Source organism: Taurulus bubalis (assembly GCF_910589615.1).
Source record: "Taurulus bubalis genome assembly, chromosome: 8".
Taxonomy (NCBI): Eukaryota; Metazoa; Chordata; class Actinopteri; order Perciformes; family Cottidae; genus Taurulus; species Taurulus bubalis.
The window spans coordinates 25,435,393-25,449,784 of NC_136596.1; the positions used below are offsets into that span (position 1 = coordinate 25,435,393).

The window sequence follows — 14,392 nt, forward strand, 5'->3', positions numbered from 1 at the left end:
GAACCGAGTCGATGAATGGGCGGCCTCGGCGATTGGCCAGTAGTAAAATCACGTTAACGTTGCCGGCCCGACTGCCAATGATGTGAAAGCTACAGTGCTGTTCCGGGAAAGGGTGTGACCTTCACGGCATTCTTTAGAAGCCGGCGTTTTCCCACTCATACCGGCATTTCAGTATTACCCCGTGGAGAAGAGTCACCGCGGTGTGCTATTTATTATTTATTTATTGTAGGTTATTTTAATTTCTCCCCGCAGCCAAACATGCTTGGCCTGTGCCTTTACGTCCCGGTGTCCAACCCGGACCCGGTGGAAGTGGAATGTTTCGAGTCTAAAGGGCTTCCGTCGGAGCTAAAGTCTCTGTTCAACAAGCTCAGCGTGTTCCTGCCGTCTCAGGAGATTTCAGCCTACCAAAAATGGCGAAAGGTGAGAACACGTTTTAATCTGTTTTAATCTGTCTGTTTAGTCCCCGACTTATTTAAATCGTTTTGCTTTGACGTTAAACGGATTGAGTAGGAGCTAAAGGAAAAAGGCTCACGACGAGGCCGCAGAAACTCTGCTTCCGGTAAAAAAAACTAATCGCCACGAGAACATTACACATTTTGTTGTGAAACTTTCCTATTTCTATTTTGTTTAGCATACAATGAATTATTTACTTACACTTTTTTGTATACGTTTGTAAAAATGACTGGAACTATTAATGCATTACAAAGGTCTTCTGTATATTTGTAACAATTGTGTTTTCTGCGAGGATTGTAATGTGTTTTATACATCTTTTGACTACCACTTCTTTAATGTATTGTATTACTTCATTAAAACTTTTACTTTGGTTGCACTTTAAATATAGTGGCCCAATGTTCTGCACAGAGCCGTAAATGAGATAAAAGATTCAGGCAATTTTATGTATGTATGAAACGACCTGCTACACTTTTTTTTTTTTTTTTTTTTTTTTTTTTTTTACTGCTCTCCTCCTGGGATTTATAAAGTCGTTTTTTATCCCAGTTTGTTTGACTGATTGCAATACAGGAATATTAAATCAACATTAATGCTTTTGTTGTGACAACTTCAGTAAGGTCAACTGCAGATTTCAAAAGAACAGAGCAAGGACATCTCGTGTGCAGATATAGCAAATATTTAAAATGTGTCACTTGCTATTCCCCTTTGACTGCCGTAAATCACATGTATGCACTTGTGCAGGTAGTTTCATTGAGAGAGCAGAATGTCGCGCAGATTATCGTTGCAGTGCGACAGTCATATGCCGGCGCTGTGGACGGCTGGATCAGGTATCAGCACCGGTGTCCTCGTCTTGTTTTAGCTCAGGAGTTTTGAGCTTTGACTGGATTAGAACAGTTGGCAGGTCGTCCTGCAGTTAGGGTCTAAGATAGACCGGGGTGTCAGCTAGCTAATTACCTCCTCCGTGTTCTGGAGAAATGAACGTCATTCAAGAACGCCAAGAGCATTTCGGCTCAGCAAGTCGGATATAATGAGGTCAATTGACTCAATGCGGTGCACCTTTTTAAACTAGGTCAGACATGAAGTACATTTCAGGACTTAATGTACCTGTTGCACAAACTGACTGCCAAATTATTTATCTGGCAGCAGAGATGACTCTTCTGCATACTTCTGCAAGATGTCATCTGCGGCTGTGGTTGCTCCCTGAAACCATTTCAAAAATGTATTACCACACCTACATAAAGAAAATGATTTTTCTCCCAAAAACCCTCTCCACCCAAACTCGTCTCCATCTGACGATGATTGATTTTATAAAAGAGAAAAATGTCTAATGTCCAGTGTATTTTTTTTTTCTTTTCTTTCTTGCAGAAAACCTTAAAAAGGGAAGAAATTGGCTTGGATGGACAGCTGGACTTTGAAGAGTTTGTTCATTATCTGCAGGACTATGAGAAGGACCTGAAGCTTGTGGTGAAAAGCCTCAACAGGAGGAATGCAGGTAAGAGGAGCTGAGGTTTATGTGTCAGTAGTTCATCTCCAGTGTGAAACGCCTTTTTTTTTTTTTCTTCTTTCTTTCTTCCTTACAACCTGTCTTGTTTCATTTTAAGGTCACGTTGATCATGAAGAGTTCATGCTGTCTCTTCAGGACCTCGGTGTGCATATTTCTTCGCAGCATGCGGAGAAAGCCCTTAAGAGGTAAATTCATTCATCCGTTTCATCCACTGAGATCTTTGGTTGTGGAACTGAGGGGCTCAAATCTTACTTTTTTTTTTTTTTTTTTTTTGTCTCTTTTTGAAGTATGGATAAGAACGGAATGATAACTATCGGCAGCAGCGACTGGAGCAACTACCCCACGGTGGAGAAGACTGAGAACATTCCTGAGATCATCCTCTACTGGAAGCACTCCACGGTAAGTGCACGGCAACTTTTGCCCCAAAAGGGAACCGCTGTAGAGACGACTAAGCTGGAACAAAGGTGCAGGACCCAAACGGGGGAGATCTGAATCATTTGTTTAACTTCTCGAGACAAAACTGATGTGGAAAGAATCAGAAAATGTCCACTGTTATCAGAATCAGCTTTATTGGCCATGTGTGTTTACACATGCATGGAATTTGACTCCGGTTTCACATAGCTCTTCACACTTATATACATATACAATAAACAAGCTAAATTATAAAAAAGAGACAATTGAAGACAACAGTGGTCAAAATGGTGCAAGTAGTGCAGATGGAGGTGTCTGGTTAATTGTTCATCAGAGTGACGGCTAGTGGAAAGAAGCTGTTCCTATGTCTGGTGGTTTTTGCGTACAGTGCTCTGTAGCGCCTACCAGAGGGGAGGAGTTGGAACAGCTTGTGTCCAGGATGTAAGGGGTCTGCAGTGATCTTTCCAGCCTGCTTCCTGACTCTGGAGGTATACAAGTCCAGGATGGAGGGCAGGCTGCAACCAATAGTTCTCTCTGCAGACCTGACTATCCGTTGTAGTCTGTCCTGTTTGGTGGCCGACCCAAACCACACAGAAGAACAGAACAGACTGGATGATGACAGAGTAAAACAGGATCCGCAGCTCCTGAGGCAGGTTGTATTTCCTGAGCAGGTGCAGGAGGTACAACCTCTGCTGGGCCATTTTGTGGATGGTGTTGATGTTGAAGGCCCACTTCAGGTCCTGGGAGATTGTGGATCCCTGAAGATCTCCACTGCAGACACAGTGCTGTAGTGTATGGGGGGGGGGGGGGGGCTCTTCCTGAAGTCCACTGTCATCACCACAGTTTTGAGCTTGTTCAGCTCCAGGTTGTTCTGACCACACTGTTATCATGCGAAGATGGTGTTGCATACATTTTCCAATGTCCTATTTTCCTCGTACCAATAACTGTATCGGGTCATCAGATAAGGGTGTTCAAACGACTTGATCAAAGAGCAAATTCCCTAAAAGGTTCTGCCAGCACAAGTCGTGCGTCAGCGATTGAGCTCCTATTAAGCTATGGGAATCGTTCCCATTCCGGGAGGATTATGTCGGAGGGATTTGTCTCGTGGTTATGTAAAAGAGAGCATTCGGAGCAGGTGGAGAGGCTCAAGTGATGCAGCACCAACCCTGCAGGAGGACCGCGTGATCTTTTTGGATGTTTTTATTTCATGGCTGTCCAGCAGCCTCGAGACTCTGAACCAGAACTAAGAATAGAGCCGGAGTGACCCCGTCCAGGGAGGTCAAGTGGGACGCAGCCAAAATACTGATGAAACATTAGCTGATGGGGGTCATTTCAGTTTGCACAAGATGTTTTAATATGGTTCAGCTAGTCGATGTTGATGTGTCCTTGAGCAAGACACTTGACCCCGAATTGCTCCCCGTTGCTGTGTCTACGGTGTATAAGAAAAATGTTGCTTTGGATAAAAGAGTTAGCTAAATGTAATGTAATGCGTTTGGTTCAGTTTATGACAGCTCTAAATGCAGCAGCTGGTGACAAACTTATAAAAACCAGAAAAGGAATTTCTACTAAAACATCTTATAGTAGAACGTCACATGACTTTGACCTCTAGTCTGTTGTCTTTGGACAGGAATGCTACACATGTTTTCGTTTTTTACACCAATAATTCATGTTTTATCTTCCTCTTCCTTGGCAGATATTTGATGTGGGGGAGAACCTGATGGTGCCCGATGAGTTCACGGTCGAGGAAAAGCAGACCGGGATGTTGTGGAGGCACCTGGTTGCGGGTGGAGGAGCCGGGGCCGTTTCGAGGACCTGCACCGCCCCGCTGGATCGTCTCAAAGTCATGATGCAGGTAAGATGACCAAATCACAGTTTAAAACTGGTCTCTGGGAGTTTTTACTTGCACTGAAGTCTGGGGAAAGCGTGGTGCACGTTTTCAGGCTTTGAGGGGGTCGTCTTTCATAACTGCAGGTGGCACAATCAAAGAGAAACTTTAAAGTTACCCTGGGGCCGTAAACCAGTTGATGTTTAACAGGCGGTGCGTAAGAGTGGGAGGGGGCGGGGGGGGTAGAGTCCAGGTGCTGATTATCTGTCACAGACGGGCTGACCAATGACCGCACACATCGAGGTCGTCACACCCTCGATCGCGTCGACTTCACCGTCATCGAGGGTATGAAGGTCAAACTGTGCATATTCAGGATCTGTGTCAATGTCCCATATGTGCGTCAGCTGTCATGTGGAGCGTCGACTTTGAACCACAATCGATTAGGAAATGCATCTTCTTTGGTCTTTTTTTTTTTTTTTTTTTTTTTTTTTTTTTATTAAACTAAACCAGTTGGTCTACTTTTGGGGCCCGATTAAACTAAGATAAAAAATCTAGTCAAATAGCGTATTGATTGTACGTATCTCCTCCTTCAGGTTTATGGAACCCGAACCAACAACATGTGCATCATGAGCGGGATGATGCAGATGATCAAAGAGGGCGGCATGAGGTCGCTGTGGCGAGGCAATGGCGTAAATGTCATCAAGATCGCCCCTGAGTCGGCCCTCAAGTTCATGGCGTATGAGCAGGTATGACGAGCGACCGTTTTCCAATACACACGTATAACTTGTGGTGCTTTTTTGTTTTGTGTGTTTAATGTATTTCTCTCCAACTGGTTTTATCCAGATTAAACAGTTGATTGGCAGCGAAAGGGGGACTCTGAGCATCGTGGAGAGATTTGTTGCTGGATCTCTGGCCGGAGTGATCGCCCAGAGCACCATCTACCCCATGGAGGTGATGACCAGCTTCATTACATCTGCTTTTAAACCACAAAGGCATCAGGAATCCTTATTGAGGCGTTTTAGAGGCTTAACAGTGGAACTGATCTTTCTGCCCCCTCACCCAGGTCCTGAAAACCCGCCTCGCTCTGAGGACGACCGGTCAGTTCTCTGGTATCTCCGACTGTGCCAAGCAGATTTTCAGGAGAGAAGGACTCAGAGCGTTTTACAAAGGCTACGTCCCCAACATGTTGGGCATCATCCCCTACGCAGGCATTGACCTGGCGGTGTACGAGGTGAGCGCCGCAAACTGTTGCTCTACATTCTTTAGCTTTGTTAGTATCAGTGTGGAATTTCTCACCTCAATACACACTTTTTTTTTTTTTTTCTAATCGGAGGAAGAATGTTAATAGTCTCAGCTGTAAATAGTTGCAGTTTTTACTTTCATGTTGCGTAACCGGATCTGAACTACCCAAATGACACAATACTGAGAATTCTCCTCTCTTCCTCTGTGCCTCCTCAGACACTAAAGAACCACTACCTAGAGAAGTACGGAACCGACAGCGCCAGCCCGGGCGTGGTCGTCCTGCTGGCCTGCGGCACCGTGTCCAGCACCTGTGGTCAGCTCGCCAGCTATCCTCTGGCTCTAGTCCGCACCCGCATGCAGGCACAAGGTGAGCCTGCAATATACATTTAGTGTCTTAATACCGCTAAATGTCTTTTAACGTGGTGTATATGAAGTGGAGTTAAGAGGTTTCTTGAGGAAGGTGCGGTGCCTTTCCACACCTGTAAAGGAGGAACCGTCATACCAGATGACTCATGATTCATCGTGTTGGCCAATGCTGACCTGATTTATCATCAAAGACATTGCAATAAACAAGTAGAACGTTTAGTTCTAGTCTGGGATTTATTTATTGACTAAAATGAGCGATTGTTTGCTTTTTATAACGTGGAATGGTGCAAAATGTACAATCGCAATATCCTGACGATCAACATTTCAAAATGACAAACCATTTCAAAATAATAGATTTCCTGTCAATTAATGAATTGTTCTTCCTCTAATGTTAAGTCGAAAGAAACAAAGAAGCTCCAAATCTTCTCTCACACAAAGTGTAACCTTTTTTTAAATTTATTTTTATCTTTACAGCTACGATAGAGGGTAGCCAGCAGGTGACGATGTCCGGCCTCTTCAGGCAGATCTTGCAGACCGAGGGCCCGACAGGGCTCTACAGGGGCCTCGCCCCCAACTTCCTCAAAGTCATCCCTGCCGTCAGCATCAGCTACGTGGTGTACGAGCGCCTGAAGACACAGCTGGGGGTGAAATCGCGCTGAAGCCCCCTCCTCTCCCTCTCCCAGGCCTCATGCTAGGGAATCCCAGGGGCCCCTTTGGAGGTTCGTGGGGCGATCATTCTGTGAATGTCAGCTGACGAAACATAAGAAAAGACAGTGGAAAGGCCGAGGTGGAGGATATGATCTCTGTGAGCTCATGTTTGGAGTGACTGCTGCTATTTATGTTTGTTTATTTTTTTAAAAAAATACATTTTGTTGAGAGGTTAAAAAACACCAATGAGGGATGTGATTTGTAAATCAAGGACCAAGTGTTTTTCGTCTTCCTGGCATTTTGAGTTTTGGTGCCTGAGCAAACGTTCTGTTTCGGTGAGTATGTTTTTTTTGGTCATCAGCCGCCGTGTTGCACAACTCCGCAAAAAGACAACTAATTTGTGCAGAGTACTTTTTTACAGCATTAAGGCGCTCTTTGGAATGTTTTATAATACAGTTCTGCCTCTGAGAAGAAATTGTGTTCCTATACAAGAGGATTTTGCACACGTGAGTTTGATTCCGTCCTCCCCCGACCTGAATGAGTGGATGGGTGACAGGATTTGCTGAGTATTTATTTCCATCCGTCCTGTATTTATTTTTATTGTCAAATGTAGAGGAGGTTCAGTGCTGCATCTTTCCTGTGTGAAGAGCCAAATGTGCGATTTTGATATTTATAAAAAGGGATCTGAATCTTGTCTTCAGGTTTGGGGAGAATGATGCCAGGTAACTGCCTTAACACGTGGCTGTGAAACACTAAATGATGTCTGCTGAAATGTTAAACAAATTTTGAGTTTGTACTTATTATGTCACTGTGGGTCTATTGGAGAGACGGAAAAATAACTTGTTCGTTTGTGCGAACGTCTTCAGATTGGGTCTCGTTAATGTGTGTAGATGTTTTTCGCCCTTTTTTTTTATTTTGAAGGTATACATGTCTTAATGTTCACCTCGGGTTTAAGGGCAGTGTGTGTTCAATTTACAGAGGAGCACACAACATTTATACTTTGAAAAAGACGGGCGATTTATTGCACTTTAATCAACGCTGGAAGGACTTTCTGAAGGAATGTCGGATCAATCCAGGAATCGAGCTTTGATTCTTTTGTAAAGAACGAGTTTTAGTCTTATTTTAATAGACCATTTTGATGCTAATAAATGCAAATTATTGTAATTCTGAGTCTCCAGCTTCCTTGTTTGTCCAGAATGAAGTAGATGTAAGAGTTGTGTGATTCTGTACACGGCAGATTATCACCAGATATTTTATTTTATTTTATTTATATACACAGTGGCTTGCAAAAGTATTGATACCCCTTGAACGTTTCCACATTTTGTCACATTACACGACACAAACATAAATATATTTTATGTGAAAGACCAACACAAAGTGTCACACAATTGTGAAGTACAAAGAAAATTATACATGTTTTTAAATTTCACAAATAAAAAACTGAAAAGTGCAGTGTGCAAAATGATTGATCACTATTACGTTCAGACATTGTGGAGATTGCATGTATACCAAAACAGCCGGTACTTTAACAGGCTGGATTAAATGCTGAGTAGTAAACAGTGTTATATAACATGAGTTGACGTCAGCGGTAGCATATTGACTTCAGTACAAATTTGAGGTTAAGTATTTCTATTGTATGCTACTTTATACAGCTGCTCCACTACTCAGGTAAATGTACTTTTTACACCACTACATTGTTCCTATGACTTAAAAATAATTTAAGATACGAAAAATTATCTAGCGAACCTCGATTTCTAAAGGTATTTTTTATTTATTATAATGGAAGCTTTAATCATCCGTGGTGGTGATAACACAACATCCATAATTAACTATTAAACTAACTCGTTTGACTTTTTTTCGCGCACGGTTCAGTTCGCCTTTTTTGACCTCCGCGGGCTCCCGTACCCAAACAAGGAAGCGCCGACACTAGGCTGGATCATATAGAACCAGAGATACAAATATACATAAAATACGCTTTTATTACTGTTAAAAACTACATACGTGATTTCTAACGTGTTTACAATGTATTTTATTGTATATGTATTTGTGTTATTGCTCACTGAAGATCTTTAAAATGGTTCAGAATATGTTTCGGACCGGGTTCCTGGTTCGGGCCACACACACCCTGCTCACCTGGGTCATCACCCTCATCCTGTTCCTGCACAACACTGGTAAGTTCATCTAAACGGGGTCATCCTGACGTCAACCTGACGTCACCTGTAACCCCTGTAACCACCAGCACCAAGGTCCCCAAAACAACAATAGATCTATTATTATTATCCTCCTCCGTTTCCACTGTAACTGGATAGTATTTATGCCCCATGGTTTTTTTAATATATTTATTGTTGCAACCTGTGGTGGAGAAAGTATTCAGATCCTTCACTTGTTTAAAGTACTATACACACACAGTAATACTACACAGTAAAAGTGCTGGGTTGAAAAATTGTATAACGGTACAACATGTAAAAGTGTGTAACTATAATCAGGAAAATATACTTTAAAAGTAGTTAATGCAAAAATACTCAATGCCGGAGATTATTTAAAATAGATTTACTGACAATAATTCAAATTAAAAACAGTAAATATTTACATTTGACTTCAACTACTAGCTAAGTAGTTGCAAATAATTTTTTTCCACTTTTTTAGGCTGTACCAGTATGAGCTGTTGGGCGGCTTTATCTATACCAAAAGCATCATATTTTAGAAACTCTTTGTCAGTGTTGTGTGCCAAACTCTTCATTTGTAAAGAAACTAAAGCCATCAGATGAATGCAGTGCAGTAAAAAGTACTTTCTGTCTGAAATGAAGTAAAGTAGAAAATGGCAGGAAATGACATTTTTCATAATCTAATAGCGTCTTTATCATTACATATAAGATAGCACATCGTCCTGGCGTTTGGTTACTGTTATATTATAAGCTCTGTGCGTGTGTGTGTGTGTGTGTGTGTGTGTGTGTGTGTGTGTGTGTGTGCGTGTGTGTGTGTGTGTGTGTGTGTGTGCGTGTGTGTGCGTGCGTGCGTGCGTGGGTGTGTGTGTGTGTGCGTGAGCGCGTCTGTGCAGACTTGCGAAGGTGTGAGGAGCGAGGAGAGCTGCTGCTGCCTGTTCTGTTCTTCCTCCTCGTCATGCTGTCAGTGCTCTTGTACTTTGCCGTTTCCTTAATGGACCCTGGCTTCGTTCTCACTGACACTGTGAAGGTGAGATTAACTGAAGCCAAAAACAAGTGTGTATTTCTGTTCATTGCGCTGCAGATGAATCCAAGGCCTCGAACGCTGGAGTTTTAACGATGTGATGATGCAATAATAATAATAATAATTTAAAGTCTGCTTGGGGGGGGAATTGTCAGCATGGGTGATGAGTATGTGTACTTTTCAGTAAACACACGAACGCGTCATACGCTCCTGTGTGTGTGTGTGTGTGTGTGTGTGTGTGTGTGTGTGTGTGTGTGTGTGTGTGTGTGTGTGTGTGTGTGTGTGTGTGTGCTTACGCGTGACCCACATCAGTCTGTGTTGCGTTCAGGGTTCAAATGAGGAGATGGAGTCCATGATTCCTCAGTCGTCGACCCCTCGGCTGCGGCGCTGTGGATACTGCCTGCTGCAGGTAACTATATAACACTCTTGTGGAGTGCCGGCATCTGGAGTTTAACACCAGTCTGTCCTGTAACGTGTTTGCATTGTCTCGTGTTTGTATATATACACATCTCACACACACAAGTGTTATATTCTCCTCATGCGTTTATTTTTGGAGTACTAATGCAGCTTTGGCATCCGTTCAATCAGTCAGGCTGAAAAGAAGAAAAAAACAATCCAGTATTTTGACATATTGCCGTTATCCACTGTATCCACTGCTCCACTCTGGAGAATGGTTACACTTTAAATAGCACCTCTCTTTCTCCCCGCCCCTCCTTTTTTTCTTCTTCTTTCAAGCAGCAGCCAATGAGAGCGAAGCATTGTCAGACGTGTAAGCGCTGCGTCCGTCGCTTCGACCACCACTGCCCCTGGATGGAGAACTGCGTGGGCGAGAGGAACCACCGCTGGTTCATGGTCTACCTGCTGGTGCAGCTGCTCGCTCTGCTGTGGGCGCTGCACGTCGCTCTGTACGTCTCTGAGATTGCCTTCCGACTATGACTCGGGGGAGAAATGATGTATCCAGGTTTATCTTGACCATCGCGCGAAATCAGGAGACACCTTCAGAGTTTAGATTGATTCGTATCTGTGGACGTTTGGTTCAACAGGCGCACTTCAATGTAAACAATTTCAAAGTTCAAGCGATCTTCGTTTTAGAAATCGATGCAGCAGGCTTCTATAGTTGAATATGTGATAATCGACCGATGCAGCAGGCTTTTATAGTTTATATGTGATAATCAACTCACCGGTTAAATCTCGGTGAGTAAAGAGCCATAAAACTATTTCTAGGTGAACATGATGGCAAAGTAGGGCCTCTTTTGTCAAGCTGATGGCTATCCAAAGCTGGGACAAGGTAGACGGACTAATGTGAACATTTAAGGAGTTCCAGTCACGGTCCAGAGGTATTTGTACAACAGAGGAGGAATGCATAGGAAAGCCCTCGTTTTCTCCCAAATTATTTTATAATTTTACTCCTTTTTAGGGAGAAATAAGAAGTCCAAATGAAACCGTGTCAAGCTGGTCGACACATTGTGACTGGTCATTAGTGGTTGCAAGGCCAAAGGTTATATTATTTATATTATCTTGGCCAGAAAAACTGTCTCCCTCGGCTTCGCTCGCTTTTTAAATATTTTGAATATTTGTATTATTATAGTAAATGCGAAGAATGAATAGTAATGTATATTATTGGCAGTGAAGCCAATCTAAATGAGAATGAATAGATGGGTGTTAAAGCCACAGAAGAAGAAATCTTAGTATAATCTGCTAGGCATTGTTCAATTTATTATTCCTCATAATTATATTTGTCCTCCCACCATCTTCCAGGTCTGGCCTCTCGCCCAGCGTCTCGTGGGAGCTGTGGCTCCGAGCGAACGGGTTCCTGCTGGCTGCGCTGGGCGTGGTGGGCATCTTCTCCGGCGTGGTGCTGCTGCTGCTGGGCTGCCACCTCTACCTTGTCTCCGTCAACTGCACCACCTGGGAGTTCATGTCGCGGCACCGCATCTCCTACCTGAAGAACCGCGGCGACGACCACAACCCATTTGACCGCGGGCTGCTCTGCAACCTGCGGGACTTCTTCTGCGCGTGCAGCGCGGTGGCGTGGGAGCAGACGTACGAGAGGAACACGCCCAACTCCGCCTGAGCCTCCGACCGGACGGCCTTTAGGATGTTTACGACTGAAGTGGACCAAAAAGCTGACTGCAATAATTTTAGTTTGCAGATAGTCTGCACATTTTTCAATCGTTTTGAAGCAGATTTTTGATACTGAGAACAAAACATGCTGTTTTATGAGTGCCAGCACATCTTTACAGTGTCAGCCTGTTTTGTTTGTTGTTGATCCACCACTTTAATCCTGATGGAAACGTCAGATGGACTGCAGATGTTCATGCTCCTCAGAGTATGAATCCTAATGCCTGTGGCTGCCCAGTTGAGCCTCGTTTAAGGTTTAGTTTGTTTTATGCTATATTAACAATATTTATGAATATCAAAGAGTAACGAGAAGTATTTTTACGCTGCTTTTATTGAAGTAAATGATCCTTCCTTTCAGTATTTGCAGAATATAGTTCCTGAATATTCACTTAAAGGGATGGTTCATATTTTAAAGTGTGGGTTGTATGAGGCACGTATCCGTAATTTATTATATTTTAGACACCAAGAATCTAAATCAGCTTAAGTGTGCACTATATTTACAATATTCTCCTCTCTTTAACTTTCGGACGAAGGACTGAAGCGGTTATCTGTGATCTCTTTAAATTCCTCAGACTCCATTGAGATAAACAGTTATTTTACTTTTAGTAATTTTGTTTGACTTTGGTGAATCTGAACTTCCTCCTCTACTGTCACTGATACACCGACCACCAAGTACCTCATACTCCCTCACTAAAAAACACTTCTGAGCTTACGCGTCAAACTCTCTGGACATTTCTTGTTCCTAGAGACCCTTTTTTCTGACTGCAGTATGTCTTGAACACTTTGTCCAACAAGACCAAACAGTTAATATTTAGGTCCACCATCACAGAAATGTATTTATTGTAGAAAGAAAAATGTATTTTCAAGCAGTTTTGTTGAAGGAAAGAAGCAAAAACCACTCTGGCTTTTTCTCTCAGGTCTAGTCACCACTTTCTCTTCTGTTAATGTTTCTGTTGTTTCCTCTGGAGAGCGGTGACCTCATTATAACACTAATGGCCTTCATGTCTCGTGCCTTTGGTTTATTTTATTGTTGTACTGTCAAAATTGAGATCATCTTAACAACATTTTTTTTTTACTGCATTTGTTCTGTTTGTATTTATTGACAACAAGAGTACATTAAAACACTAATGATCCGCATGTCGTTATAGAGCTCTTCTGTACAGACTGACATTCCTCTTCAGGATGCTTCACACATGTACAAACACACATAAATACATAAATACAGTAACATGGAATATTCAGCAGTGTAATAAACTTAAAGTGCTACAGCAGCTAAATCATCGTTGGCTGTTACATTTTATTCATAAAGCCTTCACCGAAGCTGGTGGAGGGATGTCTTCCTCAGCGACACTTCAGCAGAATACACTTCCTTTTTTAACCTTTCAGTTTCTGGACTTTCTTCCTGTTTGTTTAAAGAGCAGCTTAACACAGCTCGAGAAAAGACGGCAACCTCCGGAGTGAAGCCGTAGCAGAAGCTGCATTCTCTCTACTGACCAGCAGGGGCCGACTCCTCTGGTTGTATAGAAGTATATGCTTCATGTGTTAAAGCTGCATTCTCTCTACTGACCAGCAGGGGGTGACCCCTCTGGTTGTATAGAAGTATATGCTTCATGTGTTAAAGTTGCATCTCACTCCTGACCATCAGGGGAGACTGCTCTGGTTGTATAGAAGTATATGCTCCATGTGTTAAAGCTGCATTCTCTCTAGTGACCAGCAGGGGTGACTCCTCTGATTGTATAGAAGTCTGAGAAAATTACTCTACATCTCTCTTGATTTATTCCCTCAGTAAACATTGTAAACATGAGTTTATGTCTCAATCTCTAGTTTCAAGTCTTCTTCAATACAGCATGATGTTCATTTAGTAAATTATGGTCTATTTAGAGTCAAATAGACCATAGAGCAGGGTATGCTTTAGGGCGGGGCTACAAGGCGATCGACAGGTCGACACTTTCTATATAATTTACTCATTCCTAAAAGTGGATTTGATGTTACGTTGCTCTTTAAAGTGACCTCTCTCCTGATTGGATTGGATTTTAAACTCAGCTGCGAGTTTAAAACCGAGCTGAAAGTAATAATTTTTTTTAAGGTGCACTTTTGTCCCTGCCGCTCCTCCTCTTTCTCTTCCTTTTCTCTTATTGCACTGACATCATGAGAGCTTCCGTATCACAGAATATGATTTGCTAAATACAAAATACAGATATGTTTCTTACTATTATGGCTATATTAGATTCTCTATGGCTTCTCTTATATATATATATATATATATATATATATATATATCGCTAGCATTTACAGGATTCCTAGTGCACAAGTTCACCAAGGTGCCATGCACTTTTATTGTTGGCCAGGTGGAGACTGACATGTGAATGCGTCTTTGTTTTACGAGGGAAGGACTTGACAAGTACATCAAACATTTCCAATGCTTAAAAAAAAAAAAAAGGCTTGTAACCAGACATTGGGTTAGCTTATTGTTTCATTTGTTTGGTCAAGGCAGTGGGCGAAGCCTGTCACAGTGATGCGGAGAAACTCAGACTGTAGGACAAGTATATAAATAAATGTATAGGAAGCAAAGGCCACAAAGCAAGCTGGATATCTCCAACACTCAGGATGCTTAAAGAGGCTATGACTGGTTGTTAGTG

General features: G+C 42.5%; 2 protein-coding genes across 2 annotated transcripts; both read left to right on the plus strand.

Annotated features, from left to right (window-relative positions):
* Positions 1 to 258: 258 nt before the first annotated feature.
* slc25a25a (solute carrier family 25 member 25a) lies at positions 259 to 7,841 on the plus strand (the record flags this gene model as incomplete). Its single annotated transcript, XM_079222623.1, has 10 exons — positions 259 to 420; positions 1,816 to 1,942; positions 2,052 to 2,139; positions 2,242 to 2,353; positions 4,059 to 4,217; positions 4,784 to 4,936; positions 5,034 to 5,141; positions 5,254 to 5,421; positions 5,649 to 5,799; positions 6,273 to 7,841. The coding sequence occupies 10 exons, from the start codon at positions 259 to 261 to the stop codon at positions 6,455 to 6,457; spliced, it is 1,413 nt and encodes a 470-aa protein (XP_079078749.1). The 3' UTR covers positions 6,458 to 7,841.
* Positions 7,842 to 8,520: 679 nt separating this feature from the next.
* On the plus strand, positions 8,521 to 11,706 carry LOC306739790 (palmitoyltransferase ZDHHC12-B-like; the record flags this gene model as incomplete). Its single annotated transcript, XM_079221846.1, has 5 exons — positions 8,521 to 8,617; positions 9,505 to 9,638; positions 9,961 to 10,041; positions 10,371 to 10,537; positions 11,391 to 11,706. 5 exons carry the CDS (start codon positions 8,521 to 8,523, stop codon positions 11,704 to 11,706), a joined length of 795 nt encoding a protein of 264 aa, XP_079077972.1.
* Positions 11,707 to 14,392: the final 2,686 nt, after the last annotated feature.